Here is a 23,161-nt window from a genome sequence, read left to right as displayed (position 1 = left end):
GAAACCAAAGTATGTGAGCACAAGGGTGGGGAAGCCAAACAGACAGCAAACAATATAGACTGGAAGGGCACTAACAATTATGCAGGCTTGGATACTGACAGTTTTTTGGTTTCGTTTTGTTTTTACACCACATACAGGTTGTATCCTAAAATAACTTCAAAGTAAAGTACTCTGTCCTACTGAGAAGGAAGAGTCTATACATAGTCTATATGGTTAAGGATACCTCTATGGAGCCCAAGGTGTTTAACATAATATTTAACATATCACTGAATTTTCTCACACTCTATCAAGAATCCACATCCCAATTTTGCCATAAATTACTAATCAAGGTACATAATTTAATCTATGTATCCATTTCTTCATCCACAAACTCACTAGATGACTATTCAATGAAACTCAGGATACTTAGTGCCAAGCACCACTGCTTAGTGCAGAAACATAAATAATGTATCCTTCTTTCACGTTTTCAAAGTTAGTCCAATGGGGAAGAGCAAAAACCCAAAGAAAATATACTGAAGACCATAAGGGATAAATAAGCATTTTAGGGTCAGTTTTTAACAACAGTACCTCTCATATGAAGTTTGTTATAAATAAGAGACTAGTTCTGAACTATGTTTATTCTGAAAAAGGTTTGGGTACGATCCATGATTTCTGATATTCTGTTACCAGGCAGTGGACCCAGGAATATTGAAGGTCAACTGGTCTAATTTATAACTTAGCTTTACTGATTTCTAAAGCTAACAGACCCTCACCCTACAAATAAAGAACTCTGGAACCTTCATCAAAGAGAATCATCTCAAACTGTGATTCCAGCAATGTGTCAATGATTCAAAAAAGAAAAGTAACAGAGGATCTATTTCATGTATTCCAGATTACCCTGCACCCTCAGGTCATATAAGCACCTAGGTGAACTGCAACCAATCAATTGTGTTTTTTTATGCCTTCAGCTTTTATTAACCCACAGTATATATTTTTTAAAGATTTTATTTATTTATTCATAAGAGGCACAGAGAGAGAGAGAGAGAGAGAGAGATAGAGAGAGGCAGAGACACAGGCAGAGGGAGAAGCAGGCTCCATGCAGGGAGCCTGACATGGGACTCGATCCTGGTCTCAGGATTACACCCTGGGCTGAAGGCAGCGCTAAACTGCTGAGCCACGGGCGCTGCCCCACAGTAAATTTTTTTTTAAGATTTTATTTATTTATTTATGAGAGACAGAGAGAGAGAGAGGCAGGCAGAGACACAGGCAGAGGGAGAAGCAGGCTCCATGCAGGGAGTCTGATATGGGACTTGATCCCGGGTTTCCAGGATCAAGTCCTGGGCTGAAGGTGGTGCTAAACCGCTGAGCCATCCTTGGGCTGCCCCCCACAGTATATTTATAAAAAAAAAAAAAAAAAAAAAAAAAAAAAGCCTGTCATTTTCTGGGTAAAATGAAATCTTTTATTTTTCAAAATGATTTATCTGAGAGAGAGAGAGTATGTGTGCACATGCACACATGTGAGCAAGCATGAGGGGGGAGGTAAAAGCAGAGGGAGAGAGAAACTCAAGCTGACTCTGCACCAAGCGCAGAGCCCAAAGTGGGGCTTAATCTCATGACCCTGATATCAGATCTGAGCTGAAACTAAGAGACAGATGCTTTAACTATGCCACCCAGGCACCCCTAAAATGGACCTTTTATTTATATTTAGGATTTTATTTATTTGAAAGAGAGAGAGAGAACGCATGCACAGACGGGGAGCGGCAGGCAGAGAGAGAGGGAGAAGCAGCCTCTTTGTGGAGCAGGGAGCCCAACGCAGGGCTCCATCCCAGGACTCTGGGATCGTGACTCAAGCCAAAGGCAGACACTTAACCAACTGACTCACCCAGGTACCCCTAAAATGGATCTTTTAAGAAATATAAAAATTTTAAGTCATTTTGTGAAAAATTTACGTATGAAAGGAAAATGAAAAGAATGTCACTGAATCATTTAATAAGGATTTAAAACAGAGCAAACTTTTTACTCTATATTTACCTGGCCTTAAAAGTATATTTACTGGGCATCTGAGTGGCTCAATTGGTTAAGTGTCTGCCTGAGGCTCAGGTCACGATCCCAGGGTTCTGGGATCAAGTCCCACCCTGGGCTCCCAGCTCTGTGGGGATCCTGCTTCTCCCTCTCCCTCTCACTCCCCCTGCTTGTGCTCTCTGTCAAATAAATAAAATCTTTTTTTTTTAAAAGTATATTTTAAAAAATTAGCAATTCTTTGAATATAACCAACTGGAACTTACTTATCTTGTGAATAGTTGATGCTTGTTATTTGTAGTATTTATAGTCTATAAAGTTGCCACAAACACTGAGTTAGAAATAGGTTAGGTTTCTTCTCTAGTCCCTACATTTTCTACCAAATAGAGATGAACAGATCAATGCACAACCTTGTTTTATGCACAACTTAGTTTTATGTGTCTTTCCATTTACAGACATCTTAATATACATTGTTCATTTACTAATAATGAACTAGTGGCCAATGACACTATTAATTCATGCCTGAATGAAGCTTATCTAATTCATAGCTCCATAAGGCACAACACAGCCTTCTCGCACACAGAACACTAGAGAGCCCTTCAGCAGAGCACTCAGAGGCCATCTCAAATACTGATATTGTCCAGGCAGTCAATGCTCAGGAAGAACTTCAACATGTTTTGACAAAAATTTGGAATGCCTCATTTCACACAAAAATGCAAAAAATGCAGCACGAGAGAACATGAAAATTTGTTTACAGTATTAGGCTAAGACAGGAAGGCAGAGCATTTGCCTTGTTTGACCTCAGCTGGGAAAAAGCATGTCAGGCAATTCCTATTTTTCATTGCATGCAAACATCCATGAATTATCAAATAGAGCTTTAGCAAGGGGGAGAATTTGCAAACAAGGATCTTGTGTATGAGGATTGACTATACTTGTAAAATCTCTAAAAGATCCTAGCTTACTGGTTCTTCTTGCTCAAGTATCATCAAAATGCATTACACCTTTGAAAACTTTCATAGCTCATAATTTTTTGAAGGACAGCCATCCATATTCTTGAACATATTCATTTTGATTATAAATACCTATGAAAATAATCAATTCAACCATTTTTTTTCATTTCTACATCATTTATTTCCTTCCAACCACCTTTGTACATACTGCTTTCAGCACTAACATTATAAACTATATTAAGTAACCTCTGTGGCATAAACATTAAAAAAGATGAAAGAATACTGTCAACAATATATGACAGTGTAAACTCCTATCACAAAATATTTGGTGAGGTTTTTCCTTGGAATGACTAACTGGACGGGAATGCCCTATATTTTCCTATTGTTCTTGGAAAGACATTTGTTTGCTCATGAGCTGATAAATTTGAAAAAATTTAACTAGGACATCAACTAAAACTCAATCTTTGATTTCACTTACACTATCTACTTTGTCATCATTATTAGAGCTTAGCAAGCTATCTTTTCACATTCATTTTCTAATTTGTTTTAGCACTATAAATTTTCTTTTTCTGGCAATTTCCTCCTCTTTGTTACTATGGGCAGAAAATGAAAAATTCTGAATTCCAAACAGGATCCAATGAAACATAAAGAATGTTATTTAAAAAAAAAAAAAATAGCCAAGTAAAATCTGTTCAGGCATTATCTATTATCACGGGAGTGATGATTCCACTTCATGCACTGCCTTCTATATAAAGTTTTGGAGAGATTTTTTTTCCTACCTTTATTTTTACTTAATATTAGAATATTCTGAGGAGCAGGTGGCTTCCTCTTTTTGTATGAGATCCTCTTAAGGAACCTTATCTCCCATCACATTCCAAGTCTTTCAAATTCAAATCGAAAAAGTCAAATTTATTATTACATACAAGTAACCTTCTAGTCTGCATATCACAATTGCTCTTTTTCTCTAATCTTGACTTTCTACTCTTATTTCTGATTGTCTCTTGAAAGTTTTAAAGGAATATTTCATTTTAAATGCCACCAGAAATCTTCTATGAAACAAACATTATGAAAAAATAATCTCTAATATAGTTTCACTGCTATGCTTATCACCTCTCCTCTTTCCTTTCAGAACATAGCCATCCTTCTAAGACCTGCTTAATGGAAGAGCAGCTGTGACGAATGGCCTAATGTAGAACAAGACAGTATTTGAAGAGTTAACTGAACATGAAACTGACTTAAGAACGTCTACTTAACTGCAAAGGCAGATGGTGATTTATATGTAAGAATGTTTGCTGCAGCACTGCTTAAACCCATGTCAACAAATTTATAAACCATTTCCCTAATCATGATTTCTAACACTAATTAATAAAATGAAAAAATGCTCATAATAACATAAAGTAATGATTTTTGTTTTTATTTAAGCCTAATTGGTATGCCTTAAAATTTGGGAAAAAAAAAAAACACATTAAAACATTAATAGTTAAGTTTCAGAAGGTCATTAGTCAAAAAAAATTTTTAAACAGTTATTGAGTATTAAATGTCCATAATTAGGGGGGAAAGGTATTTATAACCCTGTGTGAGTAAAGAGATACCAATAAAGTGATAAGTAATGGGATCTTTTAAGAATTTTAATTTTTATGTACTGTTTGAATTATCTTTACCAATTACTATATTTCATTTTTACATTAAAATTGTATTCTGAAATGATACTAGTAACAAAATTAAAATTATAAATGTGAAGAAAAAAGTGGAAGTAAAAAACTTAACTTACAAAAAAATGGACATACTCCTAGAAAAACTGTAACTTGGTATTTGGATCAAGAATAAAAGGAAAAGAATAAAAGGAAAAAGAAAACCTGAATACTCTCACAAATAACCATTTAAAATTTTTGTTAGTTTAAATTTTTCTCCAAAAGAAAATACCAGGCTTAGCAGATTTACAGGTGAAATCTAGTGAACTAGCAAAAACAAAACAAAACAAAACAAAACAAAATAGCTAATCTTATACAAACTGATCTAGAGAAGAGAAAAACAAATCCATTACAGAGTAATCTGTGGAGCTGTTATAATTCTGACAACAAACAAATCCAGTCATTCATAAAAGGGCATAATACGTGATCATCCAGGTGGGTTCAACTCAGAAATGCAAGGGTAATTTTACCATGAGAAATATCCATAAAAACAATTCAGTTCATTAACAGATTAAGCAGAAATGCATTTAATAATATCCAATACTCATTCATGTTTTACAAAAACCTATTAGCAATTCCAATTAAAGAATAGCTCAAAAACTTAAGAGCAAACATTATTCCTAATGATGAATCAGAAAAGATGTCTTCTGTTACCACTTATATTCCACACTGTACAATAAGAAAAAGAAATGTATTATAAGAGAAAGAAATACAAATTGAGAAGTCTGAAAAGCAAAATTATCATTATTAACAGATGATATAAGACTCTAAAGAAAAATTATTAGAACCAATAAGAATTTAGAAAGGTTAGTAAATATCAGATCAATATACAAACACCAACTGCATTCTCTATTCCAGCAGCAATCTGAAAAATGAGATTTAAAAAAAGATACTATTTACAATAGCAACAAAATAGGGGGTACTAAAAAAATGTATTTCTTTATGTAAAGACAATGAATTAGACTTAAATCAGTATACAGAAATACCACATTTATGGACAGAGTTAATATTGGGAGATACTCATTTTCACTAAAGATTCCCCATAATCCAGAACCCAACTTAACAAACTGACATGTTAGAATAAAAAGCCAATTATACCTAAGGCTCTTCGGAAGAACTGGTAGGGAGTGGGGGTGTGGGTGGGAGCATGTTCTATCAAATATTTAGACATCCCCTTAAAACAAAGCAAAATGTAAGTGCAGAAATAGACAACTGATCAATGGAAGTGATTAGAGAGCTCAGGAAACATCCACTTTTATGTGAAAACTAGATATATGACAGTGATAGTCCTATAAGTCATTGAGAAATGAAGGGCTATTCAATAAATGTTGTTGATACCAAAAGAAACCAGAAACAAAGTGAAAAGTGGAATGGGAATAGAAACCATAAATCTGATTTGGGGTTAATATCCAAAAAATATAAAGAATTTATATCCCCACAGCAAAAAACCCACAAATAATTAATTTAAAAATGAACAAAGAACCTGAATAGACACTTTTCCAAAGAAGATATAAGAATGGCCAACAGGTACATGAAAAGATGCTCAACATCACTAATCATTCGGGAAATGCAAATCAAAATCACAACAAGATATCACTTTACACATGTGAGAATGGTCACCATCAAAAGGACAAGAGATAATAAATAATGACATGGATTAGGAGAAAAGGGAACCCTTATACATTGTTGGTGGGATTGTGAATTGCTGCATCCACTATGGAAAACAGTGTGGAGGGCCCTCAAAAAATTAACAGAATTACCATTTAATCCAGCAATTCTACTTCTGGGAATATATCAAGTCATGAAAGGCAAATTTTTAAAACATTTAGAAGAATACACAGGAAGAGTAGTTGTCTGAAACAAAGAACTAATAATGCAAATAATTTTTTTAAAGTAATCTCTACACCCAACATAAGGCTCAAACTCACAACTCCAAGATCAAGAGCTGCATCTCTACTGACTGAACCAGCCAATGCCCCTAATTATGCCAATCATAAAATGAATAACATTAAGTTCAACTACACAAAGATGAAAAACATGTCATCAAAAGACATCATAAAGTCTAAATACAATATGGTGTTCAGGACTGTATCCTAAATAGAAAAATGCCCAGTGGGAAATTGGTGAAATCCAAATAAAGCATGTAAGTTTAGTTAATAATAACACATCCAATGTTAATTTCTTAGTTTTGACAAATGTACCATTGTTATATAACATGGAAAAAGGCATTGTCTTTGCACCTTTTCTGTAAGTCTAAAATTATTCCAAATTAATAGTAAGAAAAAAGATACCATAAAGTTAAAAGAAGAGCCACAAAACTGGGAAGATAGATCTGCAACAAGTAACTAGACAAAAAAAATTAGTGTACAGAATATATAAAGATTTTCAACAAAGCAGTACGAAAAAGACAAGCTGATAGGGAAATGGGCGATGGATTGAACAAGCATTTCATAGGAATAACCACAACAATCATATTATATATATGAAAAAATGCTCAACATTACTAGCACAATTATATAAATTAAGAATATATTGTGTACTTACGAGCTTGACAAAACTGTGATGGTGAAGACATGATAAATGAGAATTTACACACATCACTACTGAACATGTAACTGGTCCCAGGAGTTCAGGAAACAATTTGAAACTATCTTGTAAAACTGAACATTTACATATATTATTACCTCAAAATTCTATTTCTAGGTTTAGACCTTACAAAAGCTCTCACAAATGTATGCGAGGAAATACACAGAAGAATGCTTACTATAATGCTGTTTGTAATGGCAAAAAAAGAACCTCAAAAGTTCGTTTAGAGCAGAATGGAGGAAAATTGTGGTATAACACCCACACAGTGATATATCTTACACATAGAAATGATGAAAAAAATTTTAAGATTATTTATTTGAGAGAGAGAGAGATAGCACAAGCAGGGGGAGCTGCAGGCAGAGGGTGAAGGAGAAGCAGGCTTCCCAACTGAGCAGAAAGTCCAACATGGGGCTTGATCCCAGGACCCTGAGATTATGGCCTAAGTGGAACGCAAGCATTTAACATACTCGGAATGATCAAAAATTTTAAAGCGAATAAACAACATTCAGAACAGTGGTCACTTCTCTTGCAGAGGTGAAGAGGGGAAAAGCTCTACTGCACTACTGCAGTACTGGTGATGTTCTTGAGTTGGGTCATGGGTTCAGCCATGGTGATTTGATTATGTTTTAGAACAACATTATTTTTTTTTGTATCAAATATGACATCATAAAATCATTGACAGTGGTTTTGAGGACTAAGGAAAAGATCTATAAAATGAACAAACAGGGATCCCTGGGTGGCGCAGCAGTTTAGCGCCTGCCTTTGGCCCAGGGCGCGATCCTGGAGACCCGGGATCGAATCCCACATCAGGCTCCCAGTGCATGGAGCCTGCTTCTCCCTCTGCCTATGTCTCTGCCTCTCTCTCTCTCTCTCTCTGTGTGACTATCATAAATAAATGAAAAAAAAAATTAAAAAAAAAATCTCAACTTAAAATGAACAAACAGTGCTAAAATGGCCATGCACAGTGCTCAATGTGTTATTAGCGGCAGGAAAAAAGGGTCGTTTTATTCCTTTGATGGCAAAAATATAATGAATGCGAAGAGCAAAGCACTGGAATACAGAGATGAATAAAATAGTTTCTTCCCAAAGAAACATCTGTGGCCTGTTTATATACTTAACAAGGCACGTGTTTTGCAGACATCATTTGTTAAGTCTTAACAGTTTATCTTGCCAAAATAAACAGACTGGTAACATATCTTAAGAGGAACTTATGGAATAGCATCCTCTGACCTTCAGTATCTCAAAAGGAAGCAGCAGGACATTTTTTAAAAACCATCTTTGTTGTTCTTTAGTACATACATAATGAATGTTATCACAGTTTAATTTTTCAAATATAGAAAAGTACAAGCAAAATGTAAAAGCCTTATAAGCTTTTTTATTATTAAAAGAGCAATAATCCCTCCTATAAAGCTCTGATACTAGACAAGGCAGAAAAATCACAGACTATAAGAGCCCTATTCATTGGATGGCGATTTAAAATAAGAACTAAAAACTTCTAAAGAGTCTTCTGGTTCCTTCTGGATACCAATATAAGTAACTCATCAGGCAAAGTGTGAGAAATTTGGTTGATGACAATTGGCAACTAAATCTTTCAGTCTCATCACGGAGAACTGAAACCTAACCAAGTGCTTTTTCATAATACCTTGGCCCTGCTCCATGGCCACACTGGCCAACACCCAGCAGCCAAGCCAGAGCACGTGCACAGAGATGACGAAGGAGTCCAAGCTAGACACTATGTGCTCATGCCCTAAGTATTGTCAGGCCTGCTGCCAGAAAGGCTTTGGAAAGGGGCTTAGAGCTTATGCGACTACTTGACCCCACTTTACTCCATTTGGGAATGGAGAGTGGAAAAGGTAAACTATGATAACAGCACTTACATTTCAACGCTCATAATTAATTTAGAAGTGTATACAGCAGTGAATCTGGAGCCCTTCAGCAATAGAAAAATACCTGTTTTTATGTCTCGTATCTACATGAATATAAAAAAAATAGTGATTAATTTTATTTATTTTTATTTTTTTAAGATTTCATTTATTTATTCATGAGAGACACACAGAGAGAGAGGCAGAGACACAGGCAGAGGAAGAAGCAGGCTCTACGCAGGGAAGCCCGATGCGGAACTCAATCCCAGGACCCTGGGACCACGCCCTGGGCCAAAGGCGGCGCTAAACCGCCGAGCCACCCAGGCTGCCCCAGTTAATTTTATTTATGAAGATGCTGTCAAATGCAGCTTTAAAAAAAAAAAAATATATATATATATATATATATATATATATATATATATATGTGTGTGTGTGTGTGTGTGTGTGAGAAACTGTTCCCCTTTCTGAACACTGCACTGAATTTCAGAAATTAAAATCTAACGTTATCATTTGATCCAACTATATGACATTCTGGAAAAGGTAAAACTATGGAGTTGGTGAAAAGATTAGTGGTTACCAGGGGTAAGGGGAAGGAAGTGGAGTACAAAGGACTGTTCTGTATGATAACATAGTGGTGAACACACGTCATGACACATTAGTCAAAATCCACAGAACACATAATACCAAGAGTGAACTCTAATGTAAACTATAGACTCTGGAGAATAAGGATGTGTCAGTCCTGGATCATCAACTACAACAAATGTTTACCATACTGGTGGGGAATGTTGATAGTAGGAGAGGCTGTCTGCATTTGTAGAGGCAGGGAAAAGGATGGGATAAGAGAACTTTGAGTTTTCATTCAACTTTGCTATAAATCTAAAATTGTTCTAAAAAATAAAGTATACGTGAGTATACTAATATGATACTGTAAAAGTACATAAGAGATCTCTTGTATTGAAAATACATCTCATGCTAGATCAGTTCTAAATTTGATTGTTATGCTGTAAAAAACTCCAAATCTCTTCCCTAACTACAACAGGACTACAGTTACTATCAGATATTTGGTATGATCCATCCCACTACAATAGATCTTTTCTCTGCAAACAGCAAATAACCAACATGAGAACTCCAAATATTCTCCATGAAATTGAAAAGCTCATTCTTTGATCATCAGTATTCTCTTTACATGTAAACACAAACTATATGAGTTGAGTCTGCTTCTCCCTCTGCCTCTGCCCCTCCCCTCTGCTCCTGCTCTCTCTCTCAAATAAGTTAAAAAAAAAAAAAACTTTAAAAAAATGCAATAAGATGGATATAGATAATTCATTCTCACACAGATAATTTTATTTCTAAGGAATAATCTTTAAAAAGTTCCTTAACCTGGTTTGTGTACCATATTTCCAGCCTGAGGCTGCTGCTACTGTATTACTCTTTACAAGGACTTGGGAGTGAAAACAAATTAACAATCAGAGATTGTAGAGGCTGGGGAAAAAGTGCCAAGAACACTGACTAGGAGTTCACCAGCCTTTTTTTTTTTCAATGAAGAATAAAATCATTTGGCAGAAATAACTGATGAGACAAAAATGTGCCTGAGATTAAAAAAGGGGGGGGGGGGGACTACAGGTAAATGTAAAGGTGAAAAAAGGTTCTATCAATACACTATTTCTTAATCTGGAGGCTGGTATACAGTTGTTATTTTATTATTTTTTATGACTTTTATGTACATAAGAAATAAGAAGTTGCTTACTTTATATCAGTGAAATATTTCACAGTAAGTTTAAAATTTACAGGCACTGGCACAATCCTGAAGTCCAATGACAGATCAAATAATATAAGTAGGGCACAATATAAAACATTACTGAGAAATGACATATGAAAGATTAAAGACTGAAAAAACTATTAGTTTATGCTGTTATTCATCTGCTGGAGGAATTTAGATTATTTTCCTGGAATAGCATTATTTAAGGCAAATATGATGACAATATGGATAAAATCACAGAAATGTCACAAATAAAACTTCATGAACTCTAAAAATTTAGAAGTCTTTGAATGTTAAATGCCAAAGGAATTATTTATTCTCTTATTTTTTTTTTTTTCTAGCCCATCCTAAAGGCACAGAACTAAACTTCAGAATACCTATGAGCTGACAGTATTCCTGGCTTCTAAAATCCCCCAAGAGAAATTGATTTAGTGGACAAGTATTGCAGCTGTTAGAAGAATCCTATAGATAGATCACTTAAAAAAAAAAAAAATCTGCCCCCATAAAAACACCAAGAGTCGAAGCTGCAATTTTCAGAAAGTTTTTAAACATTATAAACTCTTTGATCAATATACTTTCTTCCTTTTAGGAATGCATATGAATTTCCAAATTCTTAATCCTAAGTAATATATATACATCAAGTACCATGCCTGGCACATGGCAGGTGTCAATAAATATTTACAGAATTGAATTAATCCAGCAGTAATCCTTGTGGGTTGACATCTCAGGGACTTGCCTGGCTTATAAGGCGTAGGAGGGCAATCCCTTTTTTCTGCCTCACTCTAGTGTTTGTTTTTGAACCCCTGGCACATTAGATCTAGTTATGCTTCTAATGCTAATATTACTGTTTAAAATAATACAAAAATACTATATGGAACAACAGTTATGATAATAAGTAAGGTTTATTCTCAACCAACTATACTCAAGTGCAAGAATTTTGTAAATATAAACACTGGTTCTGTGCTAGGATTAGCACAGCAAATTGAGAAAACCCGAGGTGACTCATACAAGTCAGGAAACACTGCACTCATAATTTTACCATCCCACCAGGATTAAACAATGAAATTCTTTTTTAAAGACTTCTTTTAATAAGAATCTTTACTTAAGGTATAACTGTAGCCAATTTTCTTCTAAATAATAGAGGTAAATTTACTGTTAGTATTTAAAAGAATATGTATACTTTAAATGTGCAAAGTTTAAAAAATATTCATGCACCTCATTCTAATTCTTTTTTAACTCTTTCAAGCAGATGAAATGAATGCACATAATCGGACTGGACAGCTGTCTTGCTCTCTACAATATCACCAATTTATTCTTCCCTGGCCATCAAAACCACTGGGTGGGGGAGGTTGACATGGCTTCTTCAAACAGTCGCTTCCTCTTGTGAGTTAAGGGGCAAGGCCGACTACACACACTACACACATCACCATGCCAGAAAGGGAGTTAAAAGCTTTCTCTCTTATCACTGAAACAGTCCAAATTTATGCTTCCCACTTCTAAATTTCAGTTTATAACTTGGCTTCAATGCATTCCTTTTCACTATAACTCCTCCCCACAAAGTAATTGTCCACTGAGTCAGATAAACTAGATTTTGAATGAAGAATGATGAACTTCACATGTACTCACTGAACAAACTGCAAAGTTACCTTATCACATTACATTTTATAATGGACTCCCTAACAACTTTATCAAATACCTTCCTCTTTACAATTTTGTCCTGCAAGTCTTGAGATTAAGCTACAGATGTACTACAATGAAAGTTTTTTCTTTACAAAGTTTACCTACCACCATATCCTTTACATACCCACCCGGAAATACATATGCACACCCAAACACACATACACTTTACATACACTTCAAGGTTTAAGCATTGTCCTTGGCTGCTCTGCTCAATTAACTGAACAAATTATGTGTCTCCTGTCTGACGAACCTGGGGGCTGAACTTAAAATTTTCTACTGACCAAAGAAACTGAGAAACAATCTAGAGTAGAGAGTTCAGGTCATATTCTCTTTAAATTTCACTGAATTGATTACAATGGATGTACTAGTATTATAAACATCTTATAAAACAATATAACATGAACTATTATTTTTTTAGAATTTTAATTTTTAAGGCAATGTTTCCATCTCTCTAGTCATTCTCACCTCTTCATTCCAGTAATAGACAATAATCTGATTTCTAAGGTGCAATGAAAAAAATTCTTGGCTTCAGGAAGCCTCAAGCAATACCAGAAAATTTTAAGAGCCAACAGAACAACTTGGCTGAAGACTGGAATTGCTCTTTTTGAGCACAGACTTTCAGTTCCCTGCACGATGAAGAACAGTCATAAATAACTGTCTTCACACAGACTAAAGCCACCAAGCAAAGGTACACCTCACTAAATGCACATTAGTATCACAAATTTCTCTTCCTGTATAGATTTTTTTTTCTTAGCACAGCCACATAATCTCATCAGAGACATAAATATCTAAAAAAGGAGACAATCTATATGTATTCCTAAATAAGTATAGTTTTGAAAAAATACTTTCACAATAACACAAAAGTGTATATGCTGAGTTTATCTTCCTAATGGGAAAAAATTCTCCTTCGCTATTAGGAAAAAACAAAACATTTCACAAAATTAAAATTGTAAAGAAAAGTAGTATTAAAACTATTGGTTTACACATAACTCAAGAACTTGTCTTACCTTGGTAAGACAGTGTATAAAACACAGGCTCTCAATAAGTGTTATTATTATACAGATTCATTTTTTACATTATTCCACATTTTATTGTGCATACTGTACAGGCACTTCCATATAGCTAATCATCCCCCCAAAACATTAGAAGAAATTATCCTATCTATATCAACATGTTCAAAAAAGGTTAAGCAATTTGTCCAAGGTTCTGTAATTTATAATTACTTGGCTCATGACAGTACTGTCTCCTTCCAAAATTCATGATTTTTTTGTATCACGCTGACTCTCAAAGCAGTTTTTTAAAAGACATGTCTCAATTTTCCTATTTTTTTACTTAAAAGATTCTTTTTTTAAATATACTTTTACATCGGAGATCGACAACTATGTATTATGTACCAGTACTATAATCACTGGGTGCCCAAGGAAACAAAAGATGATGTGACCTATGTCCCAGCACTTCCACTCTGGTTTCTCTAGATTTGTTCATGTACTTTGATATCAGCCGCACATTTCCCAGGATCCCCTTCCCAGCATACACAAAATATAACGAAAATCACAAGAGGTTGAGATGACATTTAGGAGGATTTGTTTAGTCTTCTGGCAACTCACCCTGTGGGGCCTCCCTTTTAGCCCTCAACTTCAGTAAACCTCAGCTGTCTGGCTACTCTGAGTAATACAAAGCTTTAGATAAAGCTTTGCCTTTTTTAATAGGTAGGCAATTATTTTTATTTATTTATTTAATTAACATATAGTGCATTATTAGTTTCAGAGGTAGGTAACCAATTATTTCTAAAACCATTTTTAAATGTCATAAACATTAAAAGAAATTAATTAAAACAAATGAAAAGAAATAACACTTTTCTTAAATGAAATCTATTAGGTATATCTTAACTATCGCACACCTTCTTGTGAAACAAGCACAATATACATCAATTCTGCAAGTGTATCTAAGCTTTCTGTATTCTAAAATTTTTCTACCAAACTTGACAGAAAATCTGTTTTCTAAGTTATCAGTCTCCTGGCCAAAATAAATGAATTCTAAACTTAAAATCTGCAAACCAAGAATGTTATTTATCTTCCAGTAATTCTTCTATAAAATGTTTAGGAACTTCCTTAATCACAAACAGAAACTCAAAAATAGCTGTGTTTCTAAATATGTGATCAACATACTGTTTAATCCACCTGGTTTAGAAGAGAGAACAAACAAAACCAAGGCGGAGCAGGGAGGAGGGGGGAAGCACAATGAAACCATGTTAAATGAAACCTGACTGATTCAGAATTCGTGATAATCTGCAAGGGGTTTGAATAAAGCTTAAATATTTAAAATTTCTCCGTATTTCCATGCTTAGAACATAATTTTTCTCCCCGAGAAATTCAAATCTCACATATGATGCCTTTAAACTTCTATTCTTCACTACCTACATTTTTTTCTAAAACACAAATATCTGCCTGATCTGGTTCCTTTCCTCACCAAACCACTAAAGTATCCAACTATATAAATCATTCTTGAGTTCTCTATTTTCTGAACACCCCTAAAGGGATATGAAAACTCAGAGAGACATTGCCAGATGAAACTCAGGACTTAACGTGAAATTCTAACAGATATCTACAAATATTCTTTTTACTTATGATCTTTGGAAAAAAAAACACATTCTGATTCATAAAAAGAAAAAGTAGTTTCAACAATTTAAGAACCACTACAGAGGAAAAAATCAATTATTTCCCATGAATAATGCAGTTATTCACCCAGTAACTGTTACAAACACAGCTGTGTTGTCAAGGAGTTTTAGTACATGTTTCTTAAATTAAATTTTATATTTGGAAAATATACATTTGAAAACGTATACAAAAAAAATATTTAGTACTGTTACTGATTTTAATTTAAAGAAAATGAAATTCTACCAAGATATACTATTAAGCCTTAGGCATCAAAAAAATGGCATGATTACAATAATTTGAACCAAAATATATTTATATAATTTCCAGGTAGCCCAAAATTTTTAGATCTTTAAAAGAAAAAAAAAACTGCAACCATACCACAATGTTAGTTTTTAAACTTAAATTTTTCATTGTTAAAATGGACTTTCAACATAATTTTTAGTATAAACACTTCATTCCATTTCCTACATCCAGATAATGAATTATCTCAAAATTAAAATCTTGACATTAATAAATTTAATCTATTAAAGTGATTTTAATCCACAAAATTTTAAAAGTACTGTTTCTAAACACAGATTACAAATAATTGGCACATGTAAACAAAAATGCAATTTTAACAATACCTAGCACTTGCTTAATTACTTGTCATGAGAAATGCTGTAGAGGCATAGCAAATTTCCTTGTAAAAAAGAGATACAATTTATCTTAGAATAGGCACTCACCACTTCTTCCAATGCAGCACTTCGCCCAAAAGAACAAGTGAGGTGTGTGAGGCAGTTAACAAAGGACGAGAAAAGTTCATTTGGAATGGCAGTTAAAACATTTCGAGGGAACACAGTTATCAGGTTGCTGATAATGCTGGAGATTCCCACAGCTTCAGAATCTTCTATTTCAATTCTACAAATCAAGTAATGAGTATTATTAAGTGGTGGTAGAAGAAAAGTCCCAAGAACTCATTGCTAAACATGCAAATATTATCACCTACTCGTTTTTAAAGGCCACATCTTTGTGTATTAATTTCAAATTACCCACATAACTATACTTCAAAATATAAACAGGGAAAAAAAAATCACTAGGTTTTTTTTTCTCCTCTAATGTTAAACATAAAAAACTGAAAGTTCCTTTTTCAGTTATAAAGGGCAAGTATACCTACCCATTGATAGTATTCAGTAATCCCTCAATGAAGTGTGCTAGATAATCAACTTGTGATCCTTCATCGGGGAAGATGGGTCCATGAAGAGAAGCTAACTGGGCAAGGCACTGAAGAGAATCTTGTGCCATATCTGAATCTTCTCTGATTTTTCGATGTACCTGTTAGAAAGAATTACTAATCCATAAAAACAAATTCTTCTTTTGTAAGGGTCACGTGTCTATCATGCCGAATGAGGTAAGAGAAAAATTCACTGTTGCTGGTTATTTCTAGAAAATTAACTCCTGAACTTAACTAAATTTGAAAATTGCCCCTCAGTCCACTTTACATTACAGGCCATGATTTTAGACTTATCAAGTGATTTTTAACTGAGGGCTACCTACATTTTGAAAATTGAACTGTCTCCAGCATGTTATGACAAAGAGAGAAACAGATGCCAGCCAGTCAGACATACTGCTTCTTCTAAAAACAGCAACAACGACAGTCATCTGTATTATGCTAACTATGCCTAGCTACAGCTACTTGCTAAAGTTAGCAGACAAGTTCAATCAGGAGTATATAGATGCTGCTTTAGTAGAAGTAAACAGTTGCACACTTAGAAAACCAATATACCTGTCAATCCCCACACATTCACTCATTCAACCAGTATATAAACACACTCTTTCACTCTGAGATTGCCCACAATTTGTTTGAAATTCATCTTATCCTATATCATTGCTATTAATAACAGCTAAAATTTTCTTAATTTTATTTAAATTATATTTAAGTCCACTTTAAAGCCTCATCTAGATCTTATTTCAATGATGCAATATTGATGTGAAACACCTGGTGCACAGTACTCTGTATGAAGGAAATGCTCCCTAGTTTTAGTGTCATTAATATTCTCAGATTTTAAGGGTGTTTCATGTCTGTAATTTGACATAATTAAACAGCCAAGGAAAATACATTTAGTAAAGAAATTAGCGGTAACTTTTTATCCAAATCCACCAACTACATTTACAGCAACCATTTTCTTCTTTCCACAAGCATTTGACTTTTCCAGCCTTTCTTTTCTTACACAAATCTCTCTTTCTGAATGTCACAAAATTTTAAACATTAGTTCTCTATTTGTTTCAAATTATGTTCACTTTGACTCTGCAAATCATTTATAAATTCTTAAAGTTAGAATATTTCTCTTACATATTCACAGGTACATTTTTGGGACACAGTGAATGGACACTCAAATCCTTATTCACAGATTGATTTCATTCATCTTTAAACCTTGAACTTAAGGCTGTAAGAAATTTAAAATACTAAAACGTCACAAAGTTAATTGATCTACTGACCTGCTTAAAATATGCCACACTCTTTGGTCTAGAACAGGGACTGGCAAACCAAAGCCCCCCAGATATGGCCTCCTGCTTGGTTTAGTAGGGTCTATAGGATGGTCTTTACATTTTTATATGGCCAGGGAAAACGAAACCAAAGAATAATGATATTTCAAGACATGACAATTACATAAAGTTCACATTTTAATAACTAAATAAAAAGTTTTAAAGGAACACTGCCATGCTTATTTGTTTAGGTATTATCCATGACTGCTTCTGTAGGACAACAGCAGAGCTAAATAGCTGCCTCAGAGAACATACAACCTGCAAAGCCTAATATTTACTACCTGGCCTTTACAGAAAAAGTCTGCCAATTTGTTAGTCTAGAATAATAAAAAATGTTTCTCAAAATATATTCTATTACATTTTAAGTTTTATATAGTAAATTGAAAGTATAATACACAAATTCATACATTGTCCAATTCGAGAACTTCTGAACACAACTAATTCCCAAGTTCCTTATCTGAAAACTATAACTAAATTTCTGCCATCATGCCTTTTATTCTAATCAACATTTAAGCATATTATCCAGGGGTACATTCTGCCAATGTAATGTGATCTGGGACAAAAGAAGGTTTCTTTTCTCTCTATAGAGCTAAATGGTTGCTCGTTCCTGGTCTAGAAGTGAGGAATCAAAAGATATGATGACTGAAATAGTTCATGTTGATTATGTAATTAAATAAAATAAAGAAACTGCCTCAGAACCTACATCTACTTTTTAAACTTAATTTATGCTCTCTGAAATATGAGCCATATAAAGCTCATGATAATGATTAATTCTAGTGTAATATAGTAGATTCTTGCCCTTCTTCCAATGTCAGTATTATAAAGGAGTTCTACCACAATTGAATTACATTATATAAATTAAAAACTGAATTCATCACCTGAATAGGGAAAGTAGAGGGATAAAGAAAAGCAAAGGCTAGCAGAACATCCAAGGAGGTGAGTGGTGAAGCAAGACAAGGAGTAAAGGGAGCAAGTTAGTAAGATGATAAATTCTATTGGAACATGCTGAATCTGAGATGTCTGTGGGCCATCCAAATTAAAATATCCAGTAAGCACTTGGATTATAAGGCCCTGGAACTTCGGAGCAGCCTGTGCTGAATATAGAATTGGGAGTCATCGGTGCAGAAGTGGTGCTTCAAGTCCAACGTGTGGAAGAGATAGCCCAAGGAAAGTGTATACAGTCAGCAAAGTTGAGAACTAAGATAGAACACTAGTAATTTTTGCATAAGCAGAGAAAAAAAAAAAAAAAGACACCATAAATGAGGTCAAGGAGAATCAGTCAAAAAGGAGAAAAAAACAACAATAGTGGTTTATCTAATATTGTATGGAAGAAAAATTGATATATTTGTAAACTTTTGAAGGGTAGAATGAAACCTAGAATATTCCTAAATTCAGATGTGACTAACACATTTAAACTCTTAATTTCATGCCATAGTTATGCCTACCCACTCAAATCTAGAGAAACAAGGATATTCAATAGAAAACTGCTTTATATTAGGTAATAAATTCACATAATTGAAAATAAATTTAATAAAAACTGAATGAAATTAAAAGATTAGCCACTGTCATCTTTGTAACAAATTACAAATTAAAACAGTTTATAAGCTCCTTAAATGAAAGCAAGAGGCCACAAACACAAACCTGTTAAAATAACACAGTAAAAAGGGTTAACTCTCAAATTCAGAAGCTATTTGCAAGTGGTGGTTCACAGCTGACAGGAGCAGCTGTCTAGTTTGTCTAGACAGCTGTTCAGATTTGGGGGAGTTGTTTCCAGTACTACCAGCAAGTTTTTCACCTTTTCAAAAACTGCTGGAATGGGATCTTCTTTCAGTCAAATAAATAACACAAAGAATTGAACTTGGATGCACATCAAAACAATTTGTCAGATGTGGCAGGCAACAGAATTTAATTTAGTTGTATCTATCTCTTTGGTAATACAGTGTTTTTATTCATCATTTCTCTGATTTAAAGAATAAAATGTAAGGTAATGCTTAGTCTAACATTTCTATTGAGAACACTTTTATGTATACAACCATGGATGAATGACCTTATTCGAGGTATTTTAAAATATAAACCACAAAACTACAATATTTTAAATGGTTTGATTAGAAAAGGAAGGCAATTATAAGGATAGTAAATAATATTTTTCTAACAAATGAAAAGGTAAGAAACTAAAATGGTCCGGAATAAGTAAAAGGGCTTCCTTTTTCTGTTTTTTTTTTTTTTTTTTTTTTTACTTTTACCCCAGTTTTTACATCTAATGTGTGTGCTTGCACTATTAACAGCAGATGAGCATCTCTCCTCACTCCACGCACATGTTTTTTCACCAGCTTAGTGGGGAACCTAATGAGCAAACACAGGAACATATTGCTTCTTTTGACATTTAGCAAATAATCAACAGGACTATTTAAAGTTATAATGGAAATAAGTTGCTACTCATAACACTAAGATAAATTATACTTAAAAACTACAATACTCTACTACAGCAGTTTTCAAAGCGTGGTCCAGGGATCCCAAGCCATTCTTAAAACCATGTCAGGTTGTCTCTAACGGCAATATTATTTTCATACTAACCTAACACAGTATCTGCTTTTTCTATTCTGTCACACAGGTATACAGTGGAGTTCCTTGAGGTTACTTGACCTATAATATTACAACCTACTGGATGCAGAAGCAGATCTGAGAATCTGGCTGTCTTCTATTAAGCCTAAATTAGAGTTTTGCAAAACTATAAAACAATGCTACTCTTTTCAGTAAACTTTTTTATCCCCTCAAAGCATAGCTATTTGTTCACTAAAATGTTATTTATGCTAATATGTAATAGTTTCGTGTTGCTATTTTCTTTAAAGATTTTATTTTTAAGTAATCTCTCCACTTAACATGAGGCTTGAACCCACAACCCTGAGATCAAGAGTTGCATGCTCCATTGACTGAGGCAACCAGGCACCCCTCATACTGCTATTTTTAAATGAATTAGTAAATTATTTTTTAAAGTTTTTAGTTTAAATTTTTAATATGGTAAATATTAGTAGCTGTAATCCTATAAACAAAAACTCTTCGTGGTCTTCAATAATTTCTAAGAATGTAAAGGGGTCTTGAGATCAAAAAACTTGAGAACTTCAGCTCCAGGATATTCAACCCTTTATATTTACATAGCATTTTTATAAATTAGCAAGAACACTTCTATATAACTTCTATTTAAGCAGAAGTATTGATTAGAAGAGAAGGCCTTCAGAAGAGAAAGCCATCTGTCCTGTTTTACTCAAGAAAAATACAAAAGCATGTACTCTTCTCAGCAGCACTCTTCCTTGGCCTTCACCACCAGAGAGGAAAAGCAAAACTTACTGTGAAGAACAGCTCCATAACTCTGCTATCCAGAAGAGTCTCCCGCCAGGACTCTGTTGGCTTTAACAGCACATTTTGTGAGGATTCAAACATAGCTATATAATGTCTGCCCAGTTATCTGGTGTCAAGGTCAACAACAATAACATTCTTACTTTGTCTAAAGTATAAGTATATCCTAAATATAACAGGAGCCATCCAGAAAGAATGTAATGGGAACAGTTTAAGCCTCTTCACATATGCTACATAATTCATGCATGAAGCTAAGGAATAAAAGGCATTAAGTCTTAAAAAAAATGCTACAGGAATATAACATAACAGTTTCATCAGAACTACATATCATACTGGGATATAAAAACCATGATAATCAGAGATCTTAATGGATATTCTTGCCACAAAATGAAAAAAAAATGAATGTAAACATACAAAAAAGGAAAAAAATAAATTTCTGCATATTTATCCCATCGCTTCCCCCTCAACATCTTATAACAGCTAAAACCACATATACAAAATGTAAGTCTCATAATAAACTACTTGGAAAAATAGCATTTTTCCCAAAAATTATATTTACTGGGTAACAAACAAAAGAAGAGCAAATATACATTATTCTGAAGCAGAAAAACTCCCTCCCACACATTAGATTCTAATCAAATACCAATTCTAGACAAAGATATATTCAGTTTATATACAACTCTATATATACCCATTTAAAACTCCCAGACTAAAAGTCTACTTTTATGGTGTTCAAGTGTTTCAATATCAAACATGCTTCAAATAGAATATTACCTTTGCCATAAAGTAACCATAATATATTTATAAGTATCCATGAATAGAATTCATTCAATGACACTGATGTAGAAAGTGAAGCTTTTAAGAAAAGGGAAAGTTGTCTGGACATAAAAATAAGAGTTATGTCCCTTCCACTGCTAATCAGCTAAATACATCAACTAGGCAACACTCCCATCACTCAATGAGAAATTTCAACAACAGCTATCTAAAACTGTAGCTTGCAAGAATTAGATACAAGTTCAAATGCTGTATTTTCACTAAAGACCAAATTGGAACATTAAACGCTAGGACAATGCTTTGGAAACCATTTTTTTAAGAGATTATTAATCCCCTTTTGAAATATCTACTACTTTGTCTCTGAAGAGCAAGGAGGGGACTACGAGTTGATTCAGAAGAAAAGTCGGCTTGCTTATTTCTTTAAAACCGCTCCAAAAAATGTTCTGCAGCTCCATCTGATTGATGACTAAAAGTGAAATTCAAGTTAGAGTCACTTAAAATTTCACTTTTCTCTTCCTTTATCTGCCCCCTTGTGGAGGTGCAGAGAAAGAGTCAAAGTCACAAGAGGAACTGTTAAAATGAAGCCAGCCTGGATTTTTGAAAAGAGAAAAAAAAAAAATCAGCCTACAAGTACTACGAGTTTTCAGTGCATCAGTAGTTTTTTAAATGATTTCACTTTCTCACTAGGCACCTATCTAATGTTGTTTACACTGTGTTCTGCATCCAGAATATACTGACTGTATACTAGGTATTTTCACATTTCTAAAATGAAGCCTTGATTATCTTTTAGAGAAACAAATATTTATGGATGAAATCATAGGATGTCTAGGATTTGCCTTACAATAATCTGAGGATGGAAGAGTATAGATGAAACGAACTCAGAACTGAAGAAGCTGGGTGCTTTAATTTTGCACATCTTAGAAATTTTCCACAATAAAAGTCTGAGGCATTAAAAAAAGGGTTGAGTATATGAAATAGAGGAAGCAAGAGTAAGGCAATTGACTCTTTGTACTTCATAAAAAATATTCCACTTATTTTTTCCAGTTTTTTTTTTAAGATTTTATTTATTTATTCATGGGAGACACAGAGAGAGAGAGGCAGAGACACAGGCAGAGGGAGAAGCAGGCTCCACGCAGGGAGCCTGATGTGGGACTCGAACCCAGCGCTCTGGTATCATGCCCTGAGCCGAAGGCAGACGCTCAACAGCCACCCAGGCGTCCCTTTCTCCAGTTTTATTTCTTTAAATTTCAATGTTCCATTTTATTATTTAAAAGGCAATGATTTTGACATATACTGTTCAGTAATGAAAAATATTTATTTCTTATGC

The 23,161-nt window shown here is 34.1% G+C and overlaps 1 protein-coding gene and 1 long non-coding RNA gene across 7 annotated transcripts in view; one reads left to right on the top strand and one right to left on the bottom strand.

Annotated features, from left to right (window-relative positions):
• Positions 1–4,345, top strand: part of LOC140615839 (uncharacterized) — a 68,456-nt gene extending 64,111 nt beyond the window's left edge. Inside the window, exon 4 of the long non-coding RNA XR_012016334.1 lies at positions 4,078–4,345. This is a non-coding gene — a long non-coding RNA (uncharacterized lncRNA). The remainder of the gene's footprint in view (positions 1–4,077) is intronic.
• The window catches only part of XPO4 (exportin 4), a 121,996-nt gene that overhangs the window by 29,278 nt on the left and 69,557 nt on the right, over positions 1–23,161 (bottom strand). For all 6 annotated transcript variants that reach the window (XM_072795807.1, XM_072795803.1, XM_072795805.1 and 3 more), the window contains 3 exons: positions 21,052–21,164; positions 16,337–16,494; positions 15,906–16,080 (listed from right to left, as the gene is read on the bottom strand). In XM_072795807.1, the coding sequence (XP_072651908.1) occupies positions 15,906–16,080; positions 16,337–16,494; positions 21,052–21,164 (446 nt within the window). The remainder of the gene's footprint in view (positions 1–15,905; positions 16,081–16,336; positions 16,495–21,051; positions 21,165–23,161) is intronic.

Source organism: Canis lupus, chromosome 24 (genome assembly GCF_048164855.1).
Source record: "Canis lupus baileyi chromosome 24, mCanLup2.hap1, whole genome shotgun sequence".
NCBI lineage: Eukaryota > Metazoa > Chordata > Mammalia > Carnivora > Canidae > Canis > Canis lupus.
The sequence above is the reverse complement of the archived record's forward strand: the minus strand, read 5'-3'. Positions and strand labels throughout refer to the sequence as shown.